This window comes from Trachemys scripta, chromosome 3, assembly GCF_013100865.1.
Source record: "Trachemys scripta elegans isolate TJP31775 chromosome 3, CAS_Tse_1.0, whole genome shotgun sequence".
Lineage (NCBI taxonomy): Eukaryota > Metazoa > Chordata > Testudines > Emydidae > Trachemys > Trachemys scripta.
Window position 1 is genome coordinate 83,120,057 of NC_048300.1, and position 27,556 is coordinate 83,147,612.

Below are 27,556 nucleotides of genomic sequence, written 5' to 3' on the forward strand. Positions count from 1 at the left end.
GGATAATAGAGAGTTAATAAAAGTATAGTAAATCTTCTCAGAAATACTGTTACTCTCAGCCTTTTTTACACTTTCCTTTGAAGTTCTTTTACTGGCCACTTTCAGAGGCTGAATATTAAATGGACTATTGACCTGATCTAGTATGGCAATTCAGTGTACCACAAATAAAAATAAGGTATTATCTCGCTATTCTTCTTTTGGGGAGACTGCCCATTCAGAGTGAGAATCCTGAAGGTAAATCTGCAAACCATGCTATAAATTGCAACATTGCAAATCCCACATTGTGTCTATCCCAAACATAAAAGTGGAGTAATATTGTTCGTCACAGATATGGTCATTCCATCAGAATATTCCTTGGAGAGAAATCTATGAGGTCAAAACACTCAAGATAAATGTAGAAGTTGTATGTTTTCTCACAGACAGCCCAGTTTAAGTGCTGTCTCTCCTGGTGCAGTGATACTGGTTTGATTCTAAAGAAAATAATTTCAAACCCACTTTGAAGAAGTTCACCTTAGTTACATTTTTCATAGCAGATGTTGCTATAGATTACTTTGAAGTTGTCTCTGATGCCATAGTGGAAAAGACTCCTCTGTTTACAAGGTTGGCAAGTTTATAATAATTTTTATTTGCTAAACCTTTTCATTTGCTAAATTAAGAAAGGGTGGACTGTTTGGCAGGATTTTAAAAAAATTGGTCCTGGGATCAACTGAAAAAGCTAAACATTCCAAACCTTCCTCAGAACGTTAAAGATGGGATGAAATTATTATGAGGAAGAAGCATTCATTTGGCCTGTATAACAAACAAATTAATCAAGAAAGATTCCAATTATAGCAGAGCCAAATTTTGAAATAGGAGCAATGAAAGAGGCAAAACCAAGCAGGATTCCACAGATTCCTCAGGAACAAATGCCAGATCAAATGCATGGCAATCATTTTTGTCTCCCAGATAAAAGTCTGTAGTTAGGGGACATCTGACTTTGTTTTTCTTCATTCTTCCCCTGCCAATTAAAAACAAAAATCTCAGACGAATGCATCTTACTGGTTGTAGTACGGGAGCAGTTTTTCTCATGCCTTCTTCATGCATTCTTACTCCACAACCCGCCCCCATCCGAGGCCATCAGTTCCATGACTAGGACCTCATTGTAAGCCTTAAAAGGCACCTGATGATTTTTTGGAGCCATCTATTCCTGCTGGATCTACAGTTACCCTGGTGGCTCAGGTTAATCATGCTGAATTGGAACACGCTCATTTGTACCCTTTGGATCAGGGCCCCTTTATGCAACACTGTATACATTATCCTCAATAGTGACACATGCAGGAAAGAAGTGTATGGCAGTGGGGTCAGTTCCTTCTACTTCTCTGGGAAAGATAAAGAAACCTTACAAGGCTAAACCTGTTTCCCTAGCTATCCTCAAGATACATGAATTGCCCCCAGGATCCCTGCTTGTTCCCTAGTGAAATATCTCTCATCCCTTTTGGCTTTTCGCTTAACCACTCTATTGTTGATACCCTTGGATCCACACTTGGATCCAGAATCACATAACAACTGGCCCAATACCTTTCTTTGCCCTTTTGTCCCAGGGAACAGATCAGGGAATCTTGAGAGCATTATTGAGACTCTATTTCAGTCTCACTTCACAAAACTCCAGTTTGGTGCAATGGTCAGATTGAGAGGTGAAAACGACTTTCAGTACGTTTTCACCTCTCAATCTGACCATTGCACCAAAAATATCTAAGATTTGTTGTGGGAGGAGATCATCATTACCAATACAAGGTCCTTTCATTTGGCTTATCTGTGGAACCTTTAGTATTCACAAAGTGCCTTTAAGCAGTAGCAGCATATTTGAAGTGTCAGGGTATCCAGATCTACCCTTGACTGGACAACTGGCTCATCAGGTTGTCCTTGCAGGACCTAGCAAAAGCTAGATCACAAACAGACACTCTATTCCAAACACTGAGATTCAAGATAAACCAGAAGAAATCACACAAAGTCCCAATGCAGATCATACCTTTTGTTGGGGCCATTTTGGATTCTTGAAAAGGCAAAGTTTTTCTTCCAGAAGAAAGAATTTAAAAATCCTTATAGCCATACAAATACTGCAGGAGAACGCATGTCAAACAGTAATGTTCTTCCTCAAGTGGATGGCCTTTGTGTCTTCAGCAATATACGTAATGGTATGCACATGTAAAGATGAAGCTTCTGTAATACTGGTTTGCAAGACACTATATGCCCAGGACAAACAGCATGTTTACAGCACTGACACTGCCCAGGGATGTGTTCCTGTCCCTCATGTGGTAGATTCAACATCACATTGTCTTCAAAGGAGTTGCATTTAAGCTCCGTCACTCACAGTCACTTCCAATGCTTTCTGTCTGGACTGGGAGCAATTGCAAGAACTGAACAATTTCTGGGCACATCTGGGTGAACAAACTCCATACCAATGTTCTAGAGTTAAGTGATGTGTTGAGTTCTCAATCGTTTGTCCCCAATTACGTGGCAGATTGGTTCAAGTAGTCACTGACAACACTACAGAGATTTTACAACAAGTAGAGAGGAAACACACTTCAGCCAGCTGCGCAAAGAAACCATAGATCTGTGTGAATGGTGCATAGAACACTAAATGTATCCTATAGCTTTTCACTGTGCAGGCAAGCACAATATACTGGCAGATCAGCTGAGCAGAAACTGCTTCCATGAGCATGAATGACCACTAGGAACTCAGTAACATCTTTGCCCTTTGGGGGTATCCAGAGAGCTATTTGCAAAGGGACACATCTCCAAATGTCAAAATTTTGCTCCAAACCAGAAGACAACCAGTCCATCTCAAATGCATTTCCTCTAAGCTCGGGGTGGTTTGGGGGATAGGTCTCCTCCACACCTTCCTTCATCTAACTGAGGGAATTCTCAACAAAATCAAATGAGACTGAAGGTTATCCTGATAACCCCAGCCTGAGTGAGACAAAAATGGTTCTAGGATCTATTGCAACTATATCACAAGGAGTTTGTTACTTCCTACAAATCTAAACTATTGATCCAGCAAAGCATGTGGATTTTGCCTACTCTTTGAATAGATCTAAGGAATACCGAAATTGACGTAGACTGTCTCTTCTCATAAGAGTAGAGAGGTCAGGCAGTCACATCCCAATACCTTTCTAAGAGGTTAGAGTCTGTACTGAAGAGTTTTAGAAATACATTTCTGTTTCCCTTCTAGAAGGGCTTAGATCTCACTCAGCTAGCACAGGCCATTTTCATGTCCTTCTTTAGACATATTCCAATATTAGAAATCTCTAGAGCTGCTACTTGGATCTTGATTCATACTTCTCAGAACATTATTTCTTAGATCACACAATTCATTTGGTAAAGCAATATTGCAATCCCAATTAAACTAGGCCTCGGCATCTGGAGGGAGGAGCACTGCTTACCAAAATTCTAAGTGTGGGGTTGTGCAGAGGCTACTTGAGGTGAAGGTTGCTCACCTGTTACCAAAATTCTTTGAGATGACCTCTCCACAGTGTCACTCTACCTGCACATTTCCCTCTTCCTCAAAGTTCTAGTTACAAATTTGGACCTGAGGAAGCTTCGGAAGGACACTTTTTGCTGGGCAATGCTGTCTCATAGTTTCGCCTTTTAGCATCTTTAACAGGCTCAGTCCATACATTGACCTTGACTGTTGGGAAAATGCTTACTGTTGTTGTTTTTTTTTAATGTACACATTCCTGTAGAACACCCATAACTGATGCTATCTTCTAAAAAATGAAAATTTGAGAATATAATTCAGTTGTAGTCATGTAATTGTTTTATTTTGTTGAATGTTTATCTAGAAGGAGGAGGTAAAGGGCTTAAAAGAGGCAAATTTCACTACACTCCAGATTATGCTAATAAAAACTGAGGTGAAAGAAATGATGTCTATCTTAGTAAGGCAATCTACATGCAAACTTTGCATATTAGCTTGTGGGGGAAAGTTGAATTTTCGTAGTCTCATTAGTCTGTCACCTGTTCATAATATACTGAGTTTCTCACATTTTCTAGGTGACAAGGAATCTTCATCTCTTTGTGTAAATTAAAATATCAGCAGACATCATCTTACTAATTCAAGCCATTGCAGATGCTAGAATCAAGATAATAGGAAGCAAGACAAGCTGTTTGAAATCATATGGTGCCTAGTTGAATCCCATCCAGTATAATAATTCAAGTTGGTGAAATGGACAGCAAAGTAAAACAGTTTGGGTGTCAAATAAGCAGATCTAACATTACATTAAAAAGCATTGGCACATGTATTTTAGACATTTGGATGACCATTTGTTTATCTTATGAGAACCTTCACCCTAGGTAATAAGGTTTATATTTCTGCATAGATTATGCTTAAAGTGTAATTTTGTTTCTATTTATTTAATATACATGTAAAGGAAGTTTTGCACACTAAGTGTATTGTATCCCTCAAATTAATGCAGTGACTTTGAGGCAGAAAGATGCAAAGAGACCAACAAACGTGAAGAACAATTTTCTTTCCTCAGTTCTTTTATAGACTGCTTACTCCTCATCCTCTGTCCTTCAAATGAAATTAACAGCAATTCAGGTTCAGAAAACATTATACAACTTAGAAATAGTCTTTGAAACTGAATCTTTGGTTTATAGTCCCTTCAATGTATTTCTTGAGTAGTTTTGTTCCATAATGCAGTAGTTAATATTTTTTAAAACTAATTCACAAATTTGGGTCTTATAAATGTTGAAGTGTTGCTTGTGTTTTCATGTCATTTAGAATCCTGGAGCTTAATTTTGTCTATCTCAACTTTTTCATCTAGTGAAAGTTTTCTAAGGAACTTACAAATACTTGATTATTCTAAAATTTTAATTATGCCATCTGTTCACTTTATGGAAATCAGTCTAGTACACTGCAATGCCTAACTTGACTGTTTCAAAATGTTGAGAGTTAAGTTCCCAGTTTTTGCTTTTTTGTTCACAATTTACCTTTTTTCACAATTCTGTCTTCATTTTGGCTCAGATTCTGCCACCTATAATTATGGTGAGTACTGTTTTACTCCTTAAATAGTCCCATTGATTTCACTGGGATTACTTGTGAAGTAGGATACTGTTCTATTTCCTCTGGGTAAGAATGGCAGAATGTGCTCCTCTTTCTACCAGGGAAGCAGGTGAGGTAATTTCTACAGAAATCAGTGAAGCAGGTCACAGCCAATTGCAATAGAGAATTTTCCCTAAGATTCTTAATATTCCCAGAATCTCTATTCTTCCTCTCCCTGTGCAGAGTGGTTCAGCAAGTAGCAACTCTGTCTGAAGCCATCCTCTTTGACTTTCCATGTCCTTTTCTCAGTCGTTAGTTATTTTTTCAAGTGTTTGCTTTTGTGCACCACTTGCTCACTGCTTCATTGTTATGCTGTGGTGTTCTGCTCTGTTCTGAAGTTTCATTGCTCTACTTGATCCCATTCCCATATTTAGGCATCTGTGTAAATGGCCTAATTTTCAAAAGTGGTAAAGTGCCCAACAGCTCCCATAAGATTCAGTGCTAATGGATGCTGAGCACTTTTTCCTCATCACTTCTGACTGCAGATTCCTATTAAATTGGACCCCAAAAAATCATCTTAACTACATGGGATGGAAATCTGAACTGTAGAGCTGGAATCTACAGAGCCTCAGGACAGTCTAAATGTGACACACAGCAGTTACCACAGTAACTTTGCAATGTAAATTCCTTAATCTTTTGCCTGGAGTTCTAGAAAGAGGACTTAGAAGGTACTGACATAACATGTTTGTGAGGGGGATTGTATATCAGACTGCAATGGGGAAGGTTGGATTTGCCTTCTAATAATTTGGGTGTGGACTTTCAGCTCTGAGGAGGAAATCTTTAGACAGAGAAGAGACTGGGTATCTCTAAGGCCTGGTCCCCACTAACGCCCCACTTCGGACTAAGGTACGCAAATTCAGCTACGTTAATAACGTAGCTGAATTCGAAGTATCTTAGTCCGAACTTACCTCGGGTCCAGAGGCGGCAGGGAGGCTCCCCCGTCGATGCCGCGTACTCCTCTCACCGAGCTGGAGTACTGGCGTCGACGGCGAGCACTTCCGGGATCGATCCCAGAACATTGATTGCCTGCCGCCGGACCCTCCAGTAAGTGTAGACGTACCCTAAGAGCTCTAAGGAGGAGACCTTGAAAAAGACTTGTTAGGAAAGAGTAAGGACTAAGTAACTGCTGCAAGGATTATCAGTGGTATGCACCTCTATTTGTCTGCATGGAAGACTGGGAGGGATTTTATTCTCTTCTGTGGTAAATTAGCAGGAAGGTAAAGTTTGAATATTTAGTTTTTACTATTTTTCCATTTTGTATGTAAATATTGTTTATGGCATAATCCTAAATCAAATATTAGACATTGCATGTATACAGCAACGTCAGTAAAAGAGTAATATAACCTTGTTCTTACTCTCTATTTAGCACTTTTAAACAATTGACAGTTCTTGTGTCTTATTAGTTTTGTGTGTTCAAAAAATCCATCTTTTATGTTAAACTGTTCAAGTGTGTGTGTAGATAAAGGATATGTAAGGATGTGACAGGGAGTGAGGGAGCTGCTCTGCGGGAGACTTGAAGCCTGGAACAGGGTTACTAAACAAGCCAATCAGAGACACCTGGCTCAGGAAAGGAACCTTAAACAGCTGATTCCTTTGTAAAAAAAGTTGAAGCAGTTCTGAGAGGTGGGTCTGACTGAGAAGCCACAAGGGAGTCAGCTTGGGCAGGGCATCTGCAAGCTGATAAGAAACACTTTATGAAGGAACCCTTTTCACTCACTCAGGCTCTGAGGTAAGACCCATGCCCTTGGACAGATTTGGGGGACTCTGTTTCCCCTTTAAGTTTGTTTGGGGACCCCCTACCACCAGAAAGGAGCCTGAACAGGCTGTGTGTTGATGAGGCAAACTTTTGTTAGTTTCTTGGACTCCTATTAAAGAAAACTACCTCCCCAGATCATTCTGGGAGGGGAGATAGTGGGGTTGGGCAGGTCACTCCTTCCTCACCCTGTTACAAAAGAATTGTTATTTTCTGTAAAAATATTAACTTACTCTCACAGTACTCTAAAATTTAAGCTGAGGCATATGAGAGATTTCATGCTACTCTGCTTGACTATGAAAAGTTAGAAACAAACTGAACTGTGGTTGCAGACAATATAATAAACTCTTTGAGTTCCTCATTACAGGTAGATGTAGCAGTATAGGCAGGAGATTTCTATAGAATCAGTCACATACTCAAACTTATTTTTCAAGATTCCTTTTCAAGCTATAAGTGTGGCACTTGGTTACATTAGAAAGGTGTGCCAGTGTTGGTAGAGACATACAGCCAGAATGGCAAATGAAGTTTGTAAAAGTGAAATTGTAACTGACAAACATAGGATTCGTCAACCACAATTGATCAATTTGTAGCCATATTGGTGTTTCAGTGAGTGTTGATAGCTAGATAAGCATTGGTGCACCAAGGTATCACTGATGCTCCAAACATCAATGGTACATATCATTGTCTCCCTCCAGCGCTTAAGTGCTAATGGAGAGTCATAATGCCAGAGAAATGAAAAGGGAATTCCATTAAGCCAGGGGTTCTCAAACTGGGGGTGACAAAGTGGTTATGTGGAGGTCACAAGCCCAGCCATGTGTAGGTGCTATCATCCCCAAGCCCCTGTTAAATTAAATTTTTAAAACTCCATTTTAAAGTTATAAGGGGGTTTGCACTCAGAGGCTTGCTATGTGAAAGAGGTTGCCAATACAAAAAGTTTGAGAACCACTGCCTTAAACATTGATATGCCCAGGGATGGAGAAGTCATCAATGCACTGAGGATTGGGTTCTCCCTGTTGGTACCCCCAGACTTGGTGGTACATTTGCATATTTTAATGCTTTCTAATGTCTTTAAAAAAGGAACTAACTCTAGGGACTCCTGCACTGTTCTAGTGTGGAGGTGAGGAGTCTGCCCCCCAAATCATGAAGCTTTGGTAGTTCCCACCAGTCACGCACTAGGAGAATGGATGAGAGGGTGGGAATCTGTTACAACATACAGCTTCAGACAACAGCAGTTCCAGATAAGTAATTTCTTTATAGCAGAGCAAAATGCTTTACTCCCAGTAGTGATATTGCTAAGAAGGGTGATGAGTGCTAAATCATTCAGATTTATTGTGAGCTGCTGATACTTTATCATGTTAGTTTAATTTGCCATTTTCCAAAGACTCTAAAATCTTGAACTGTCTGCATATCATTATTCTATAATATACAACACACATTTGTAAACCCAAAGCTGGACTGGGATTACAAACAGGTCAGTGGAAATATCCTAAAATGACTGCATACAAGCATTTATTCGGTCATTTTTATTCTATTATAATATTTATTTAAATGACACAGAACACATTTTAGTTTCTTGTTTTCAATCCCCTGGGCAAAATAAATAACATACGTCTCTAATACAAATGTACGTATGTTGTAGTTACAGCAGGGTTCCTTCAGAGGGAATTAAATGATTCCCTTGACGTAAGTATGCTCCACACTGGATCACTATGGTACTCCCATGTGGTAACCTGTCATCTCAACTACTAATGATCTTCTTACCCTTGTTGACGTTAGCAGACTATTCCCCCAGGACATTTCCTTTTGTTTCCCTTGTCAGCTGGTCTTAGAGAAGAGAGAACTGCTCAGTCTTGACTTCTCTGCAGATGTTGAGAGCTCCACTGCAAAGTTCAGCCCAAATCTGTTTCTTTTCAATGTATTCAGAGACATAGGTAGCAGAAAGTAAGCCAGTAAGCAAAGCTCCTCAGTCTATTTCATATTCTGTGGCTGATGAGAAGTGGAAGCTGGGAGTTTGGAGCAATTTCACAGGGGTATAATAACTTCATTACTTCTCTTGTGCCACAGGAATATTTTTTGTTCATTTCCTTAAAAAGAAAAAAGTTACAGGTGAAAATATGGCAAATAAATAAAATGGGTAGTAATGAGAACAACATAACTTGCACCAAAGGAAAAATGCAGAACTGAAGTAAAAATATTTGCATACAACTTGAAATTTTTCCAGGGCTTCTACAATACAGTGAAACAAGGACCATTGCATCATATTCCTATTACAGTGCTAAATCCTTTTTTTGCTGCTTCAGAAGCACAGAGTTCAGCCAATGCGCATGGCCCAGCTGGGTTCTGAGTCCCTGAAACAGTGCTTCTGGCTAGAGGTGAGAACTCCCCATCGCATTGTCCCAGCCACCCAGACCTGTCTTCTCCTCTGTACATAGTCTGGATTCTACCCCTTGCCATATAATGCAACCCGATATAACACGAATTTGGATATAATGCGGTAAAGCAGTGCCCCGGGGGGGGCTGCGCACCCTGGCAAATCAAAGCAAGTTTGATATAATGCAGTTTCACCTATAACGTGGTAAGATTTTTTGGCTCCCAAGGACAGCGTTATATCGCCCGGTAGAGGTGTACCATGTTAAGTGCTATGCACACCTGTGGTGCTATATGTAGAGATGTTAGTCATAATTACACATACTAAGGCTGAGGCATTCAAAGTTGTCAAATTGTGAACCACTTAAAACTGATTTCGTCTTATGGCAGTTCCCCTCACTATCCCACACATTCTTTGTGGCGTCATTAATGCCTGGGTATGATGGTGTTGTGGCTTTTTTAAAGTAAATTTGCAAAGTATTAAGGAGAAAAGATTTAAAAAATAACTGCTTTAATGAGCTGGATAGCTACTTGGTTATATTCTCCCCATTTTGTAGTTGAACTATTACCTTTTCCTCCTTGCAGGATGTTAACCTTAATTCCCTGAAGCTTATCAGTCTTTAAGTTCTAAGCACCAGCCTACCTGAAAGAACTCTGCTCGAAAACTGACACATGCCCAATTGCAAGTTTTTTAGAATGGCAAACCCAATTCTTGTTTCAATTGCACATTCTTCAGAGGTGTGATGGAAGCAGCTCTGCTAACTAATTGAAGGTGCCTCACAAACCACAGTTGTAAGAGACGGTGTATTACACAACTATGAGCAATGTGGCCTAGTTAATTATAAGAGTTCCCAGGAACATGGCATATTTTGTCTCTTGAGAGCCACGTATTTTTTTTCTGGGAATTATCATCTATACACATATTGAACTATCACAGGAATGATTATCAGCATTGTTTCTCTCCACAGCCAGACAGACTGTAGTAATATCCCAAGGGATTCTAATATCTGAAAAACAGGACATACGTATATTGCTCCTGCAACAGTTGATGACATTAGCAACTCATACAATGCAGGAACTAAATTCCCCAGATCCTTTCTTGGTGCTTGGTGTTAATGATTCCAGAGACTATTACAGAATATCTTAAGTTACACCCTGATGCACTCTCCCAGGCTCTGCTCACAAAGAAAGATCAATCTGTTTGGTATGCCAAAATGGGAAACCACTCACTGTAGAATGTGCAGGTTTTTCTGCATGATCTGCCATTTTAATAAGAGTTAACAATGTTGTCAATTAAATTATTGTCATTGTTATGCTTCAATGTTAACAGCCACTGAAACAAACCAGGGCAAGTCATGCTTTTCCGAATCATTGTTTCAGGTTGTCTGTGGAATCCGGGAGATATCACTGCACTGTTAGACTTGGTTCACGTTTGAAAAATTTTCAACCATAAGAGTTAGAAAGTATATGTTAATTGAAAGTTTAGAGTTTGGAGCACAAGATGATAGTCTCTTTAAAAAACAAACAAAAAGTGCTGTCTTGCCAAGTCAGTGGGAGCTATTCTAGTGTGACCCTTGCTTGAAACCCTGCACTCAGGTAAGTGAAGGAAGGACTGATTTTATGGACCATTGTTTTATTTTTTAGTGTCTTATTAGTGACAACATAAAGCAGTCATTACAAGGGAAGAAATTTAATTTTAAACCCTGTTTTTTAAGATGTTTATAACTTTCTGGGGAAGCAGGGGAATGGCTGATATTTCCTCTCCCCATCAGTTCAAAGCTGAATTTTTACAAATTTTTTAACACTTTGTTCAGTAATTTTGAATTAACAGATCATGATAATAGAAGTCTTTCCCAGCACACTCTTTTGCATTCTCATAACTCCAAAATTTAAACTTGCTATGGACTTAGTTGTCAATAAAGATGGACACCATGGATTGGTTGGTCAAAACTTAATGCAAAAATTGTATTTAAAATTGTGTACTACATGTGTTTGGTATTCCTCTTTCCACTAAGGGCCAAATTCTGTCAATTCCGCCTATCCCCATGGACTAAATGAGAACCATCTATGTAGAATGGGACTGAATTTTGCCCTAAGATTTTAACTCTATAGTAAGGCAGTTCACAATTCCCGGCCAATGGGAGCTGTGGGAAGCGGTGGCCAGCACATCCTTGAGGCCTGCCGCTTCCTGCAGCTCCCATTGGCTGGGAATGGCGAACTGTGGCCACTGGGAGCTGCAGGGGGCAGTGCCAGCGGACGGTCAACGTAAACAAAATGTCTCGAGGTCCCCCAGCGGATGGGCTGCGTGCCGAAGGTTGCGGCCCCCTGCTGTAACTTATGCCAGAGCTAGGCTTAAATCAGGGAGCCAGCTTGTCCCGCCTACCCTCCCCATGTGCCAAGTTGCTCTCAGACGTAGAGGAGAATTGAGCCCCAGTTTATTACAGAATCCATTGTTACTATGTGGGTTGGGGACTGTTTTGCCTCAATTACTATTACTCTGTCTTGAGTAACATGCTTTCCTTATGGAGACTGGGAATTTTAATGTACCTGTATGTTCAGTTTATACTGAGCAGCAAAGAAAGTTTTCATGTAGTTCAGTTTGGAAGAATTGAAACTCAACATATTAAACACTGTGGTTTAACACATTTGGGACTTGTCTGTCGTGAAAGATTGCTGGTTTTGGACCTGCTCTGAAGTCCATTGAAGACTGTGGAAAGATTCTATTGACTTCAGTGGACTTTGGAACAGGCCGTTTATGAATATTGAATGAATAACTTGTCTTTGCTTTTAAGACCCTTGATGCTGTCCCTGTCCTGTCACCTCTTGGTTAGCATCTAGCCGTCAACCTCTGCTTTCCCTCAGATACCATTGTGCTTTTCCCAATGTTGCCACTGGGAGGAGCGTAGTGGAAAAATCTGCAACACCACTATATTGTCCTTCTTGAAATTCCTCCTTAAAACTTACCATTGTGATGCATTTCCCGCCCCTCCCCCCCTAAAAAGACAGTGGCTAGGAGGCTAGTGTGTTGTGACTGCTGTTTATTATTCTAATCATAATTGTCTCATTGATTCCTTGTGTGTGTCATCCCCGCCTCCCTAACTGTTTGTTATATCCACTTATTGATACGCTTAGATTGTAAATTCTTTGGTACAGGGACTGTCTATTCATGTTGCATGTCTTGTGCCTAGCACTAAGAAGTCCAAGCCTTGATTTTGACCTCTACATGCTTCCTTACTACAAAATATAAATAATAATAAAGGAATTAACTGTGAACTGCAAGATCTCAAAATTTCTGGTAACCCATATACCAAAGCCTTGCACAAAATATTTACAGGAAGAATGAAATGCTGTTTCATATTAAGCAAATAATACACCTAAAGTTATTTAGCTCAGAGAAGAGTCTGAAATCACAATGTCATGGTGAAGGTGCACAACAATATATAGCCATGGATTGGTGTTTGACATTGGAATTACTATCTTAAATGGAGATCTAATCAGGCTGCATATAACATGATAGACTCTTTGCTGATTTTAGGTTTGTGGCATTTGGTTTATCCATATTCTAGCTATCATTTGGAGTTGTAGTGAGAATCACATCTTGAAATGCTATGAAAGCTATGTGATTGTAAGAACAATCACATTGGACTGATCCAGCCAGGGAAGGTGATCTATTGTCTTTGATGTACACTTCCATGTACAATGAGTATGTCACATTGCAAAGTGCATGGAGTCTGCTGATAAGTATTTAACAGGGCTAATTAAAATGGCTCAGCTGGGCATGTCTCTGTACTCTTTGTGCATAGAATTTTCAATGTAAGATTTATTTTTTGCAACTAAGGTAAGACATAATGCTGGTTCATAAACATGAAATTTGTTATTTTACTTAGCATCCTTCAAACAAATCTGGGGAGATGAACACAATTCGTGATATCAGACTTTCCTTGTAAATTTTGTCCAGAACTTTGTCACAAACACTTTTTTTTTTAAATTCTTTTGATAGTGGGTGTGAGACACAATGAACCCTGTTCAGGGGAACAAAGTGTGACCAAATAAAGGCAGTTGTGGTTATGCTGGAGTATTGCTATGACCACATTTAGCAGAGATGCAGTATTTGAAAATCCACATCTAGGCAGATATATGCAAATATGGATACATATGGGATCCAATAAGGATATGACCTCTTTTGTATGATGAAACTGATTTGGAGTTAATGTCCAAAAAGGAATAATTTAGCTTGTGGGATCAAAAATAGAAAGATACAGATTGTTCCATGTTTTCTTATAAGAAATAATTATGCAGCAGAAGACACATGAGGCTGTAGGTTCATAATCAACTTCATGTGGTAGCGGGTCTCTTACTGTATGATTGCTTTCCCTTTGCTCACTTTCTGAAATGTTGCACAATGCTTTTAAAGATATGCTGTATTGTTATATCTGTCTTTATAACTTTAAATGTAAACTTCAAAAAATGCACAGTACAGCCTGTATGTATTCTAAAAATGGAAAACATAATGAGATATATTTCTATAATTTATGCTTCTTTTTTTGAATGTTATGCCAGACAACATCCTCGATGTGCTCTTGGTCACTAAGGCTCTCTCCTGCACCCAAAGAAGTAAATAGGGGTCATTGGCTTCAAGTGGAGCAGAATCGAGCCCTCAGTTTCTAGCATTGCACATGTGGGATCTAGTGGCAACTCTCTTCCCCAGCTTGTCTAATAGAGTCCTAATTTAAGTGTTACAGCACACAGCAAAGCTCACCTGTTTAATCAGACTGTTGCTGTGGTTCTAGGTGTGGAATTTTTTACTCCTTAATTATTGGCAAGCCAGTTGAATGTATATCAGTAAAAACAGACATTTCAACCAAAATAATGAACTAAGTCAGAGAAAGTCTTGTACAACAGAACAAAAGTTTCTTGAAGGACAATATCTTGTTCTACATTCATTCTAGAACCTTCCCAGAGTGCCTAATTGTTTGCTTTGTTTCCTCACAGATGAGTCGACTCCTAAGGAAGTCAGCAGGGTAAGTACTGCTTACAGATGTCTCTCCATCCCACACTAGAAAAACAAAAAAGAGGTCTCTGTGGCCCACTGGTCACTTGAGGTAACTTTCTTTCAGTCTCTGATCAAGGCTGTGCTCTATTCCCTGAATGAATCAGATCTCCAGAGAAATGTATCTGACAACTTCCAGAGCAATTAAAAACAAAATCCTAGCATTCAAAACATTTGATTAGTTGTAAATGAGTGAAGTTCACTACTTTTCATTAGCAAAATAAGGGAGCGTATACAGGAGCTATTGGTATGATCCCATGTGAACAAGGCTGCTTAAACGAAAACAGGAAATTCATAGCAACTTTGAACTTTCTGATTAGTTGTAAATATGACTACCCACTATTTAATCAGTATTACTACCATGAGAGATGTCATGCATGATACTATTGAAAAGGAAACAAGGCAAGGATTATGTCCTGTATAATTCTGCCCTTTGAGATACGGTAGGGTACAGACGAACTAAATTCATTGACGTAAAATATTTTGCAATCTATTGAATGAAAACTAATGTGACACAACTTCAGTGTTTGAGAATGATGTATTTCTTTCTGTCTCAGTGTCCTATTTATTTGGGAGATATATACAGTGAACAAATACTTCATGTTGAATGAGTTACCATAATCTACCATGTAGTATCTTGTGATAACTAGGTGGTGATGTCTTTTTGCTCCCATGTTATATCCTGATATTTTGGTCAATAATTCTGCTCTATTTGCATTCTTAACCTTCCATCTGCCACACAAACAAATGGTTGCCACTTTCTTTATTCCTTCTAAAAACACTTCTCTGCTCTGCCCTTTGTCACTGTTGACTCTCTTCCACCAATGACGACATCCTGTCTGTCTTGTGTCATCAGCCAGTCATAGATATAATCATGTCATCAAGGGACATCAACAGCCTTTTCTACACTTTGCTTATGAATGGTGGATTTGTTTGATGTATCAGCCCTAGCCAAAGGATGGTCTTTTTCAGTGCCTTCTTTCTTTCACACCTATTAATGCTGCCCTCACAGAAGGGAAAAAAATGGAACATCAGCCCAATAACCATCAATCTTATGATAACTTTGAATAAGATAAAGGTAGAAAGTTTTATAGTCAATCAAGTTCAGTATCTCTTTCAATCAAAATATTTGTATACATTTTTTCTCAAGATTTACAAATGTTATTTTATTTTGTTGATACATTTTTCATATAACAACTTTAACTTTTAACAGTATCAAAAGTTACCACAGAAGACTAAAACATAGAAAAACAAAATCTAGAGTAACAATTCTATTACTTTAAATGAAATTTAAGTATATACTGCACTTAAAGGTAAAACCAACAGTGATTAGTTTATTATTTAAGCATATTTTCAATACATTTGCCATCCAAACCTTTTAGTGTATCCATCTGTGAGGGAGAAGTGATGATAAAATAACCTTTTAAGTAAACCTTCTGCCCAGAAATAGATTAGAATCTTTTAAATGGGTGGAAATTTAAAGATTAAGGACTTACTTTAAAGTCAATCTTTCCAAATTTCTTAAACATTACTAAGATCACAATGTCTTGACATGATTATAATCCTTATAACAATCACACAGCATAAAATAAAAGTTAGACAAAGAAGAGGAAATAAGAAAAGCATTGTGTAGCATTAGTTACTTTTCTGACACTATCCCGGTATTTAAGTTATTAATATAAATAATTATTCATGTGTAAATTAATTACTCTCAAACAAATCCAGTAGCATCAGTGTCTGAATCAAGACTAGCCTTTCAGGTTTCAGTTTCACACCTGGGTTTGTATTGTACATCTGCAGTTTTCATCTTCACTGTGGTCTGAGTCCTTGTGGGGGGTAAGTCTGGTAGAGACTGTTTATCCAAGATATATGTGAAATTTGTTGAAGTCCCAGGGATTACATGCACAGTAGTTAACTTTTTGAACCCAACTACTGAGTGCAAATTGTGTATTGTAATCTTGAAACATCATATTTTGGCTTACGAAAGAAATAAGCATTGTACAATTCATCTTTTCTAGGCAAGCACGTACAAAACAGTTAGTCACAGCAAATTATATATATATAATATATAAAATACATATAATTTGCTGTGACTATCAGAAAGATGTTTCTATGGCAAGAGTCCTAGATTGTTGTGTTTTGAGAAGTAGCTCAACCAATCACCACCCTCACGCTCCAGCTAATTTCATTGGTTGTAATCAGTGATATGAGGAAGACTGAACAGATTGTGGGTTGCTTGCCCGTTCTTCAGGGGTTGATTTGCCACTCATACAACTCAACATTAACTCCCTATCACAATCCACACAAAGGAACACAAAATTTCCCAGCATAACCCACAGGCAAATCAACGCACAAACCCCCAGCACAGTCCCCAGACAAAAATCAGTCAAACCACCCACAAAGCAATACAACCAGCACACACAGTGAACCCAGACACACACTGACCCTCACTGCAACATGCACCTCTCATTCACCACCCACACAAGTCAACATAAATCTCCCAGCACAATACACACATTTGCCCAAGTCATCAGTTTAAGGCTTGTTAGAGCTATCTGGGCATGGAGTCTAGCACCGTCTACGCCTACCACCTCTCTAACTAGCTGCCAGTATGGAGAGTTATGCGAAAGTCACTTGATTGAGCTGTGCATGCATCAAACCTAGATTCATTAAAATGACCATGGTGTGGGAAGGGTAACTAGTGAGAGGGGGGTGTAACTGCTGTTTTTTTTAACCAAAATCATAGAAAAGAAGAAACACTACCTCACTCATCTCAGACCAATCTGAACCTAACTGTAATTTGTCATATTTATCATATAAAAGCATAAACTTGAGCGGCAAAGTCAAAGGTATCATGTGTGTGTATAATTCTGAGTATTGAATTTTTCCCTTAGTTTCCTCCAAAACATCCCCTACAGTGGGAGAAATGTATGCCTTTTTAGTTTTTCTAGTTTGTGTAAAATCAAAATCTATATCTGAATAAATAAAAGTTCCTGAGAATGGAGACATTTAGTTTTCTTCCCTGTAGTTATATTTCTCATAATGGAGAGAATTATCTGGTCTCAACATTACTCATTAGGTTACTAATTTCACAGCAATACAGGCATCTTAAGTACTTCCCCCTGATCATCCCTTCCTTCCTCCTTGCTTTGAATTCGGACTCCTTTTATGAATCTGCTGCAGTACCATACTGTTATTACAGATGAAATCTTCTGAAGCTGAAACTATGTAAACTAGTTAGAAGAGACAGGTAGCACCACTGTAGATTGTAAATTTAATAGAATAAAGACTATAACTTCTACAGTCTGTTTTATCAAAAACATTTTGATATATAGGAAAATTTTATCCAAGCCAGATGCTTCCTGTTATGGGAAATAAAATCTACAAATAAGGAAACTAATTTTCTCTTTCTCAGTCATGGATAGTCAGGTATCTAGACATTGCTTACGGGAAGTAACAAGAAGTAGGTCGATTCCTAGAGTGACAGCTAGTTCCCAAAATAAGTGGTAGGGCTGCAAGTAGCAATCTGCACCTCCCTCCAGTTCCCGCTCCCCTGAGGTTGATTGTATTTTTGAAGTGAAAAACTGGGGCACTTTACAGAAAAGGAAAGTGTTGGAGAAAATAATAGTTTTACACTGTTACTCCTTAAGTGTTCTCTCTTAAACCAATTTCTGCTCCTCCAATCTAGCTCTGATCCTACCATCTCCTGTCCAGTTCACACACAATCTCATTCATCAGTTGACTCCCCACCAACCTAACACAAACTCTTCCAGCTCGCAGCCTCCCAAATCCTCACCAGCTCAAGAAATAGCCCTCCACATACTCCCTCTCCTCTTCCTACTTAAGTATCAGAGGGGTAGCCGTGTTAGTCTGTATCCACAAAAACAAGGAGTCTGGTGCGACCTTAAAGACTAACAGATGTATTTGGGCATAAGCTTTCCTGGGTAAAAAAAAGCTTTCAGATGCATGGAGTGAAAATTACAGATATAGGCATAAATATATATTGGCACATGCAGAGAAGGGAGTTCATAGAATCAAAGAATATCAGGGTTGGAAGGAACCTCAGGAGGTCATCTAGTCCAACCCCCTGCTCAAAGCAGGGCCAATCCCCAACTAAATCATCCCAACCAGGGCTTTGTCAAGCCTGACCTTAAAAACCTCTAAGGAAGGAGATTCCACCACCTCCCTGGGTAACCCATTCCAGTGCTTCACCACCCTCCTAGTGAAAAAGTTTTTCCTAATATCCAACCTAAACCTCCCGCACTGCAACTTGAGACCATTACTCGTTGTTCTGTCATCTGCTACCACTGAGAACAGTCTAAGTCCATCCTCTTTGGACCCCCTTTCAGGTAGTTGAAAGCAGCTATCAAATCCCCCCTCATTCTTCTCTTCTGCAGACTAAACAATCCCAGTTCCCTCAGTCTCTCCTCATAAGTCATGTGCTCCAGCCCCCTAATCATTTTTGTTGCCCTCCGCTGGACTCTTTCGAATTTTTCCACATCCTCCTTGTAGTGTGGGGCCCAAAACAGGACACAGTATTCCAGATGAGGCCTCACCAATGTCAAATGTGAATGATCACGTCCCTCGATCTGCTGGCAATGCCCCTACTTATACAGCCCAAAATGCTGTTAGCCTTCTTGGCAACAAGGGCACACTGTTGACTCATATCCAGCTTCTCATCCACTGTAACCCCTATGTCCTCTTCTGCAGAACTGCTTCCTAGCCACTAGGTTCCTAGTCTGTAACAGTGCATGGGATTCTTCCGTCCTAAGTGTAGGACTCTGCACTTGTCCTTGTTGAACCTCATCAGGTTTCTTTTGGCCCAATCCTCTAATTTGTCTAGGTCCCTCTGTATCCTATCTCTACTCTCCAACGTATCTACCACTCCTCCCAGTTCAGTGTCATCGGCAAACTTGCTGAGGGTGCAGTCCACGCCATCCTCCAGATCATTAATGAATCTTACAACCCAGAACCTTACAAGTGGAGAGCCAATGTTGAAGGCCTGCGACATGTAGGAGTTTAGATAGTTTACTGTCCTTTTTACTCTGTACAGAAGTAAAGTGTGTGTTGTAAATGGCTTGTCTTATTTTTGTAAAGTCCAGCCATGTGGAAGTTTGTGTGGAAGGTTGGTTTTGTATGAGAGTCTCTAGTTTTGAGAGCTCATTCTTGACCTTCTCCTGTTTGCTGTACAGGATGCTGATCAGGTGGTTCCTCAGTTTCTTTGAGAGTGTGTGGCACAGTCTCTCTCCATAGTCAGTGCAGTATGTCGATTGCAATGGATTTTTTACTTTCAGTACATTTTGTATGATGTTCATCTGTTTGCACTTGGAGAGGAAGATAATGTCTGTCTGTATCTGTGCGAGTTTTTTCATGAAGTTGATGGATCTCTGTCCCCATATCTACTCTAGCGACACCATCATAGGACCCTACCACACCCGCCACACCATCAGTAGGCTCATTCACTTGCACATCTACTAATGTGATATATGCCATCATGTGCCAGCAATGCCCCTCTGCCATGTACATGGCCAAACCGGACAGTCTCTACATAAAAGGATAAATGGACACAAATCAGACATCAGGAATGGTAACATATAAAAGCCAGTGGGTGAACACTTCAATCTCCCTGGACACTCAATAACAGTGGGAAATAGTTTGTAGAATGTATTTTGCTACCCTTAGGAGATCTCTTACAGAATGCTGTGCAAGTTGATGTATGTTTTATATGATCCATCAAGCAACTGAGTACTGGAGCCCTTCAAGCTTTTTTTTGGCTTTCCATGAAGAATAAGGTCTCTGACTTTCTATGTTTTCATCCAATGTAGATGAACTTTTTAAAGCTGATTTCACATCCAGAGTATAAACATTAAAGAGAGAAACAGATTGGTTTAAGTGGAACTCTGGTTTCTGTTTGTGTGCAAAGTGAGAAGGAAAAAATAAAGATGGGGTTCTCCAAATGACAGACATCTCAAACCACTTACTCTAACAGAAGTAATTGCCAAAGGAAGGAGACAGACATATAGTGAGGCCTCCACTAGAGGATTAAAAAGAAGATTGTCCAAGGGACCACAAACCCAGGCTGAAGTGTCATGCTTACACTGTGAATCTTTTTTTGCACGACAGCTATGAAGAAAGGTATTGTGAAGGTATAGGAGAACCCTGATACCAAGTTTCTTGGATTAGTAACCCTCTAGGCAGAGGACTGATGTGTTAGGTAACTGAGTCTTAATCCCTAATGCAGGCTATTTATGAGAAACTGAAAGATTTCTGAGTAAATTTATGCCGAGGTCAGTCTTCCATATCCTTTTACATGCCAGTGATGTCTGAAGAGCTTTTGAAATTAGGGGGATAGTGTGGTTATCTATAAAACGAATTTATCTGTGTACTCATGTTACTGTTAATTGTATAATTGAAGGGATATTTAATAATTTACTTTATTTTGTTAAAATTTAAAATAATTAAAATGATGCCAAAGCTCTAGATGCCTTAACACATCATTAATGTTACAGTAAAACCCCAGCAGCATTAATCATTTCAACAGGAACTCAGCCAGCCGGACGTCCACCTATAGAGACTCCTTTCCACCCCTTAATTGTTCTGGGAATCGTTTCTTCACTCCTCTCCAAAAACCCTATCAAACACATTTCTTTTGCAGCATGCTCAAAAGGCCTCCAATTCAGGTTATTTAGGATCTAGCAGGGGAATAGTTTCCAGAGTCGTGAAGTCCTGACAGAGAATGCCCTGCCAGCTGTCCCCTCTTTTATTGTGAGGGGATCCAGCTTGGGTACCTCCCATGACTGCATCTATGGCAGTATGGAAGCGGGAGAGAGGCAATCCCTCAGATAGGCCAGTCCCAACTCTTTTATAGGTGTATAAGTCATAAGAAACACCTTAAACTCCAGCCAGAGACCAGTGGGGCCTCAGTATAGATCTTGGAGTCAGTTGAGTACAAAGCTAACTTATCTGCATACAAATGTGCAATGCAGAATTTTGGGGTATAAATATGGGTGTCCCTATTCCTCAAATGTTTAATATCAATCACTTTGTATGTAATAGGTAGAGTATTAAATAAGTATGGTGTACTTTTCATATGCATAATTTTAATGGACTCCATCTAACATGCAGAGGTTAAAACACAGTACTACAAATGGACATGTGTATATAAAGTTGTAGACATCTTTGTTAGCATATATTGTATTATTTGAGAAAAAGTATATAATAATCTAGATTATGGCAGTGCACTGCTTAACTTCAGTAACAACCCAAAACAGGTTCAAATGTAATTGAATTGTAAATATATCTCTGCTCAAGAATTGAATTCTGAAAATAATAAACTTGAATAATTTTAGAGTTTTCCATACCCAGCAAAAATACAATTTTTTAAAGTAGTTTTAAGTCCATGTGGGAGTTTTAAAGGCAATAAATGGTACATTTTAATTTCTGGAAATGTTGCAAAAAAGACTTTTGTCTGTATCACAGGCAATTTACAATATAAGCAAAGAGCTCAATGAAAGCTATTTTATTGCAGAGTAAAAATGAGCACATAGATGGAAAAACCTTAAATTATTCAAAGTTCTAAAATGGAAATTTACTTGTTTTTTCCTAGCTAAATCATTTTTCTTTACACCATGTGTCATGAAAAACTAACTTTAAAATGAAACGTCAGACTCATATGTAAAAAGCAACAAAGAGTCCTGTGGCACCTTCTAGACTAACAGGTGTATTGGAGCATAAGCTTTCATGGGTGAATACCCACTTTGTCAGACTCATATGTTCTACCATCAACTTGCTTCAGTACTCTCTTGCACAATTAAAAATGGCCTTTCAAAAGTAAAAAATGTTATGAAAAACTTGCATTTAGGAATAGTTTTGTATTTTTGGGGAGAGGAGTTGTTGCAGTTGAAAAATTTGAATTGTTTTGTTTTGTTCCCCCCTTCCAATTTTTTCTTTTTTTTATTCCTTTCTATCACTAACTTCAATAGATTGAGTGATGTGTAGAGTTTTTTCCATTTTTTTTTCATTTTTCCATACTGTAACGTTTCAGAATTTGCTCAAATTTTGAAAAAGTGAGAACAGAAAACGGAAAAATGAAGCTTTGTAACTCTTCCAACTTTTGAAAAGTTAGAGTGGCAAAGTATTGAAAAGTTAGAGTCCCAGAATTAGTTTCATTTTTCCTTTCTGCATCTTTTCAAAAGTTGGAGAAGGTTTGAAAAGTCACAGAATAGCAAAAGAAAAAATGAAACGTGAAACAAAACCCCTGGACATCATAATTTTCTATGGCATTCATTGGCAAAAGGTTTTTGAAAAGGTGGAAGTGAGGGGAACTGAATCTCAAAAACTTGAAATTAAAAATATTGTTTCACTTAGAACCTGGCAAAATAGGAACAACTAAGTACAATTCTTTCCATTTTTCAACCAACTTGGGTTCAGAAATCTCAAGTGAAGGTGTTAGATTGTCTTGATATAAATATTGTCCCCCACAAAAATGGAAGTCATTCTACCAAGGATTTTCTGATATCACAGAGTTGTTATCACCATCAAAAATGCAAGAACCATGGTCACTGAATGTTTCATAAACATCTGTGACCAAACTTTGAACCTAGGAACTTTTTTTCTGCATGTTATCACTTGAATTTTGTAACATTTGTGAAATGTCTTTCAATATCTGTAATGGGTGGCAAGCACCTTCTTTTGATCCATCCTGTGAACAAATGTTGGGAACCTGTATGGAAATGCTGATTGATTCCTGCTCATTTACTGTGCAGATATCATCTTGTTACCTGCACCCTAAGTATGGGTAGAAATGGTTGAAAAATGGAAAGACAGTTTTGCTTAGTTGTTTCTATTTTGCAGGGTTCAAAGTGAAACAATTTTTTGTTTTTTCTGAAAATTTCAAGTTTTTGAGATTCTGTTCCTTCCACCCCACTCTTGTTTAAACCTTTTTGTCACTGAACACCGTATAAAATGATGTCCAGGAGTTCTATTTCTTGTTTCATTTTTTCTTTTATTCTCATTTTTCCTTTCCTAGGTACGCTAGAGGTGGGTGTGGCTGTCAGGGCAGAGGGGCTTTGGACAGAGGTTCTGGGGACAGAGGTTCTGGATGGAAAACCTAGAATCAGCCTAGTGGAAATAGCTTAGGTTAAGCTTCATATTGTGCTATCGCTCTTTTACCCCCAAAGAAAATAACTACTACATGAAGAAGGGTGAGTTTGGGCACTAATCTTACATGTGTGTGTTCTGTGCTAGACTGGGGTAAGGACTCATTCAATTCACAATATTAGTAAAACACTATTTGTGAATTGGAGAGGTGTCAGTCTTCTATGGCTGCCAAAACTGGGGTAAAGTCCATAATTCTGCCTCATCTAGACATTAGAAATGACATTAGAGAGACATTAAGCACGTACAATGTCCGTCCGAGACCACGGGGGAGTGGGCTGATTGGTGAGACTATATAGAACACACAATCCAGTGAAGGATACTGTGTGTCTGCTTTCCCAGTCCATGGGTATAAAAGGACTGGGATCACAGACAGCTGTGCTGGGAAGGGAAAGTACAAGGTATCACTTGTGTGGTGGATGGGTCTGGTGCAGAGCTGGTATGTGTGTACAGGCTAGGGGTTAACATATCCAATACTGCTGCTTAAATCATGGCCAGGATTTTGTCTTGTATGCTGCTTCCTTCTCCCATGGTGGCTGTGTGCCATGTTGTACCTCAGAACCTTAAACTTAAACAAAAATGCTCAGTGTGCCTGATATGATCACAGTGAAATTAGCCCTTGTTCATTTCAAATAATGGCTTCTTTTCCATTCCACTTTGGCTTGTACAGTACCCACGGTGAAGCTGCATTTTGGCAAGCATGTTTGCTTTGTAAACTATGGTGATCACAGCAGCAATTCACTTTGCTGTAGTTTACAGTATAAACACTATGAAATTATTACCTAGCAAGTGACTAACTCATTTACAGTACTTTATTCTTGGAAATGGCAATAACATTTTAATCCTCTTCTTTCCCGTTTTTGGACTTAGGGCTTTTGGCAGCTGCCTTGGCATCAGGTAACACCCTGGCATAATATGCCACTGAAAGTTACAGAATTAGTATCTTTTCAGTTAATAATTGTATGAGTTCTCTGTCCCATTTAAATTCCTTCCATATCTCCCTGCCACAGCAAATTCATTATTCATTCTTCACACTGTTTCTTTATTGATCATAGGATTTAAACATTTTTGCAACAAAACAAAAATGAATGGTGTAATGAAAAGTTAAAAGAAAAGAGTTAGGACATCAGACATATACATATTACTCCTGAGGGCATTCTGTGTCAAAAAATTAAAAATTCTGTGCACAATATTTTAAAATTCTGCAAAATTCTGCAAATTTTATTTGTGTAATAAATGTGGAGGCTCCAGCATGGCATTGGGGAGCACAGGCCACTGGCTGCACAGAAGTGGGAGAACACTCTGCAGCTCCCCCTGGGACACAAACTCTACAGTGAGGCTGCACCCAGCCCTGACATAGTGCAAGGACTGGGCTTGCCCCAGAAACACCCCAGGGCCCTGCCCCCTCTGTGCCCGGTGCACCAGGTGGGGGCAGGCAGGCTCAGCCCAGCAGGATCCAAGTGTGGAGGGGGTTAGTGTGGGGGGATCCAAGTATGGGTTGAGAGGGTTATGCATGGGGCAATCTGGGTGCGAGCAGCTAAGTGGGGAACCTGAGTGTGGAGGGGATCTGGATGCACAGGGGTTTGTTGTGGGGTTCTGGGTGCAATAGTAATGGGATGCTGCAGGGGGGTTCAGATGAAGGTGGTTGGAGCTCAGCAGAGGTAGGTCTGGGTTCGGGGGGATAGAGCTCAGCAGGGGGGTCTGGGTGTGCTGGATTCTGTGGGGGGTCCAAATGCTGGGGAGAGTGAGGGCTTAGTGGGATGGGGATCTAGGTGCAGTTGGTTGGGGCTCGGTGGGATGGAGATCTGGGTCTGGATAACTTGTCAGGGTGCTCCAGGTGCAGGGGGAGTGGCGGGGGGGGGAGGTTCTGGGTGCGGGGGCGTGAGGGTCTGAGTATGAGGGGGTCTGGTTGGATGAGGGAGTGATGGGTGCAGGAAGCAGGGGAGTAATGAGTTTGCAGAGCTCCTTGCAGCCTGGGAAGAAATCTGGGGATGGGTCTGACCTGGCCCTGGATGCTATGCAGGGAAAGAGGAAGTCCCGGCCTCCCCAGCCCAGCTGGGACTAGCAGCTGAGTCCGACGCAGGGTCTTCCCCAGTCCCGCCCCCTTCTCCACAGTGATTTACCTCTCTGCCAGCTGCCCTTGGCACCCAAAACATACTGCTGGGGAGAGTCACATGACCGCTCTTGTGGCTTCCCTTTGCTTCCCTGTCAGAAAGTCATTTTCTGCAGGGAAGCAAAGAAATCTGAAGGGGACATGAATTCTGCACATGCGCAGTGGTGCAGAATCCCCAGGAGCAATATATATATCCTTCAGAAGATAATGCATATAATACGACATCCAGTGTTATCAGAGGAAGATACGTGTTATGCAGGGCCGGCTCCAGGGTTTTGGCCGCCCCAAGCAGCCAAAAAACAAACAAACAAACAACCAAAAAAAAGCTGCGATTGCGATCTGCGGCGGCAATTCGGCGGGAGGTCCTTCACTCCCATCAGGAGTGAGGGGCTGTCCGCCAAATTGCCACCGAACAGCTGGACGTGCCGCCCCTCTCCGAAGTGGCCGCCCCAAGCACCTGCTTGGTAAGCTGGTGCCTGGAGCTGGCCCTGGTGTTATGAAGTTGAAACGGAGAAGGAGGCTTGTGGATACTGTTGGTAGTAGTAAGAGACTAGGGAAAGCAATATGGAGATGGAAAAAGGTTGGACCATATTTTTAATTTCACTCATGATGTCTTTTGGAATGTCTTTTGGAGTGTTTGCAGGTCAGGCATCAACAGAGCTATATTAACAGGGAACGTGCAATTTATCAAGGCAAATTTAAATAAATGGTAATATCCAGACCTGCCAAATTAAAATGTAAAGGTTAATGGACTTCATTAAATGTTTTTACAATGCTGTTGTCTGGATAAGTGGTATAACCAAGGTACAGTGTGGCCTTTGTAACACTTGCAGTGAATATCAGATTTTATAAAATGGGGCTGACTTTTCTGTTCCACATAATCAAAGTGTTCTGTCTTTATAGTCCAGTCAATGCCTCCTTCACTCTATTATAAATCATTTTTAATTTAATGTTTGCATTGAGGGAATCTATCTCAATATTGACATGTACCAGTGGAGGAAAAGTTGGAGGAAAGTCTCTGGGATTGGATGTCAGTGATCAGTGACTATGTGGCAAGAAGTTGATGTTCAGAAGGCAGTGTTCTCTCTCTCTCTCTAAGATCAGGCCTGAAGATCAGCTGTATAAACAAGCTGGAAAATGTATGCCTTCAAAAATTGTGAGCTCTCTCTGTGTAGTACTAGAGCTATTTTGCAGCCTTTAACTTAATAATAGGGCAAGTCCTGCCAGCTGTCATTTCATATTTTTCCCTCCTTTGATTTTGTCATGAGCAGCGTTTGATGTGTGAACAAACAATTCATAAATACCTGTGCATGGTGCTGCAGTTAAGCTTTATTTACTGAACAAGTTATAACCCATGTCCTCTTCAGTCAAAACAAGAAGAATAGACGTCAGACAAATACGTGTAGCAGCAGTTTTCTCTCAGGCTATGTACAAGCATTAAAATTAATCACAGCAGAGCCAGCTTTTTATAGCTTCATGCTTTCCAGTGTCCAAGCTTAAACAAAACTACTCACACAGGCCAGCCCTTGATTTTGGATCAAGGAGATTTCTTTGTTTCCTGTCTTCAACATCTCTACTGCTTTGAAAGTCTGGTGGATACTTTAAGCCTATTGTTTCTCTGTACTTTTATTTTTGAAGCCAAGTAAATGATATCCCACCGCTCAGTGCTTCTGCCCTCAAAAATCAAGCTTTTGAGTTAATGGAATTTCATGACCTTCCATAATTTTGGGGAGCATGAAATTGTGTCCCATATTTCAGTTCTTCACGGATGTGGTTTAACTGTTTTCACAGTATCATTGCACTATAGCTAAGATATGTCACTGTAACTCATGATTGGAAATGGGACTATCAATTTGCATATATGAAGGATTTAGCTATCAGTGCAGCCAAGCACTGCAAAACCTAGCAGCTCTTCGAAAGTACCCAGTAGGCTCAGGTTAAGAAAATTGTTTTACACCAGTGTTTCTTTTCTAATATTTTTTAAAAGTGGGCCACAAAGGAAGATGGGAGAAGAGAATGCATGTCTGTATTAAAAGC

At 39.8% G+C, this 27,556-nt stretch overlaps 1 protein-coding gene across 4 annotated transcripts in view; it reads left to right on the forward strand.

Annotated features, from left to right (window-relative positions):
- The window catches only part of PDE10A (phosphodiesterase 10A), a 270,956-nt gene that overhangs the window by 142,746 nt on the left and 100,654 nt on the right, over positions 1 to 27,556 (forward strand). For all 4 annotated transcript variants that reach the window (XM_034765248.1, XM_034765250.1, XM_034765252.1 and 1 more), the window contains exon 3: positions 14,193 to 14,221. In XM_034765248.1, the coding sequence (XP_034621139.1) occupies positions 14,193 to 14,221 (29 nt within the window). The remainder of the gene's footprint in view (positions 1 to 14,192; positions 14,222 to 27,556) is intronic.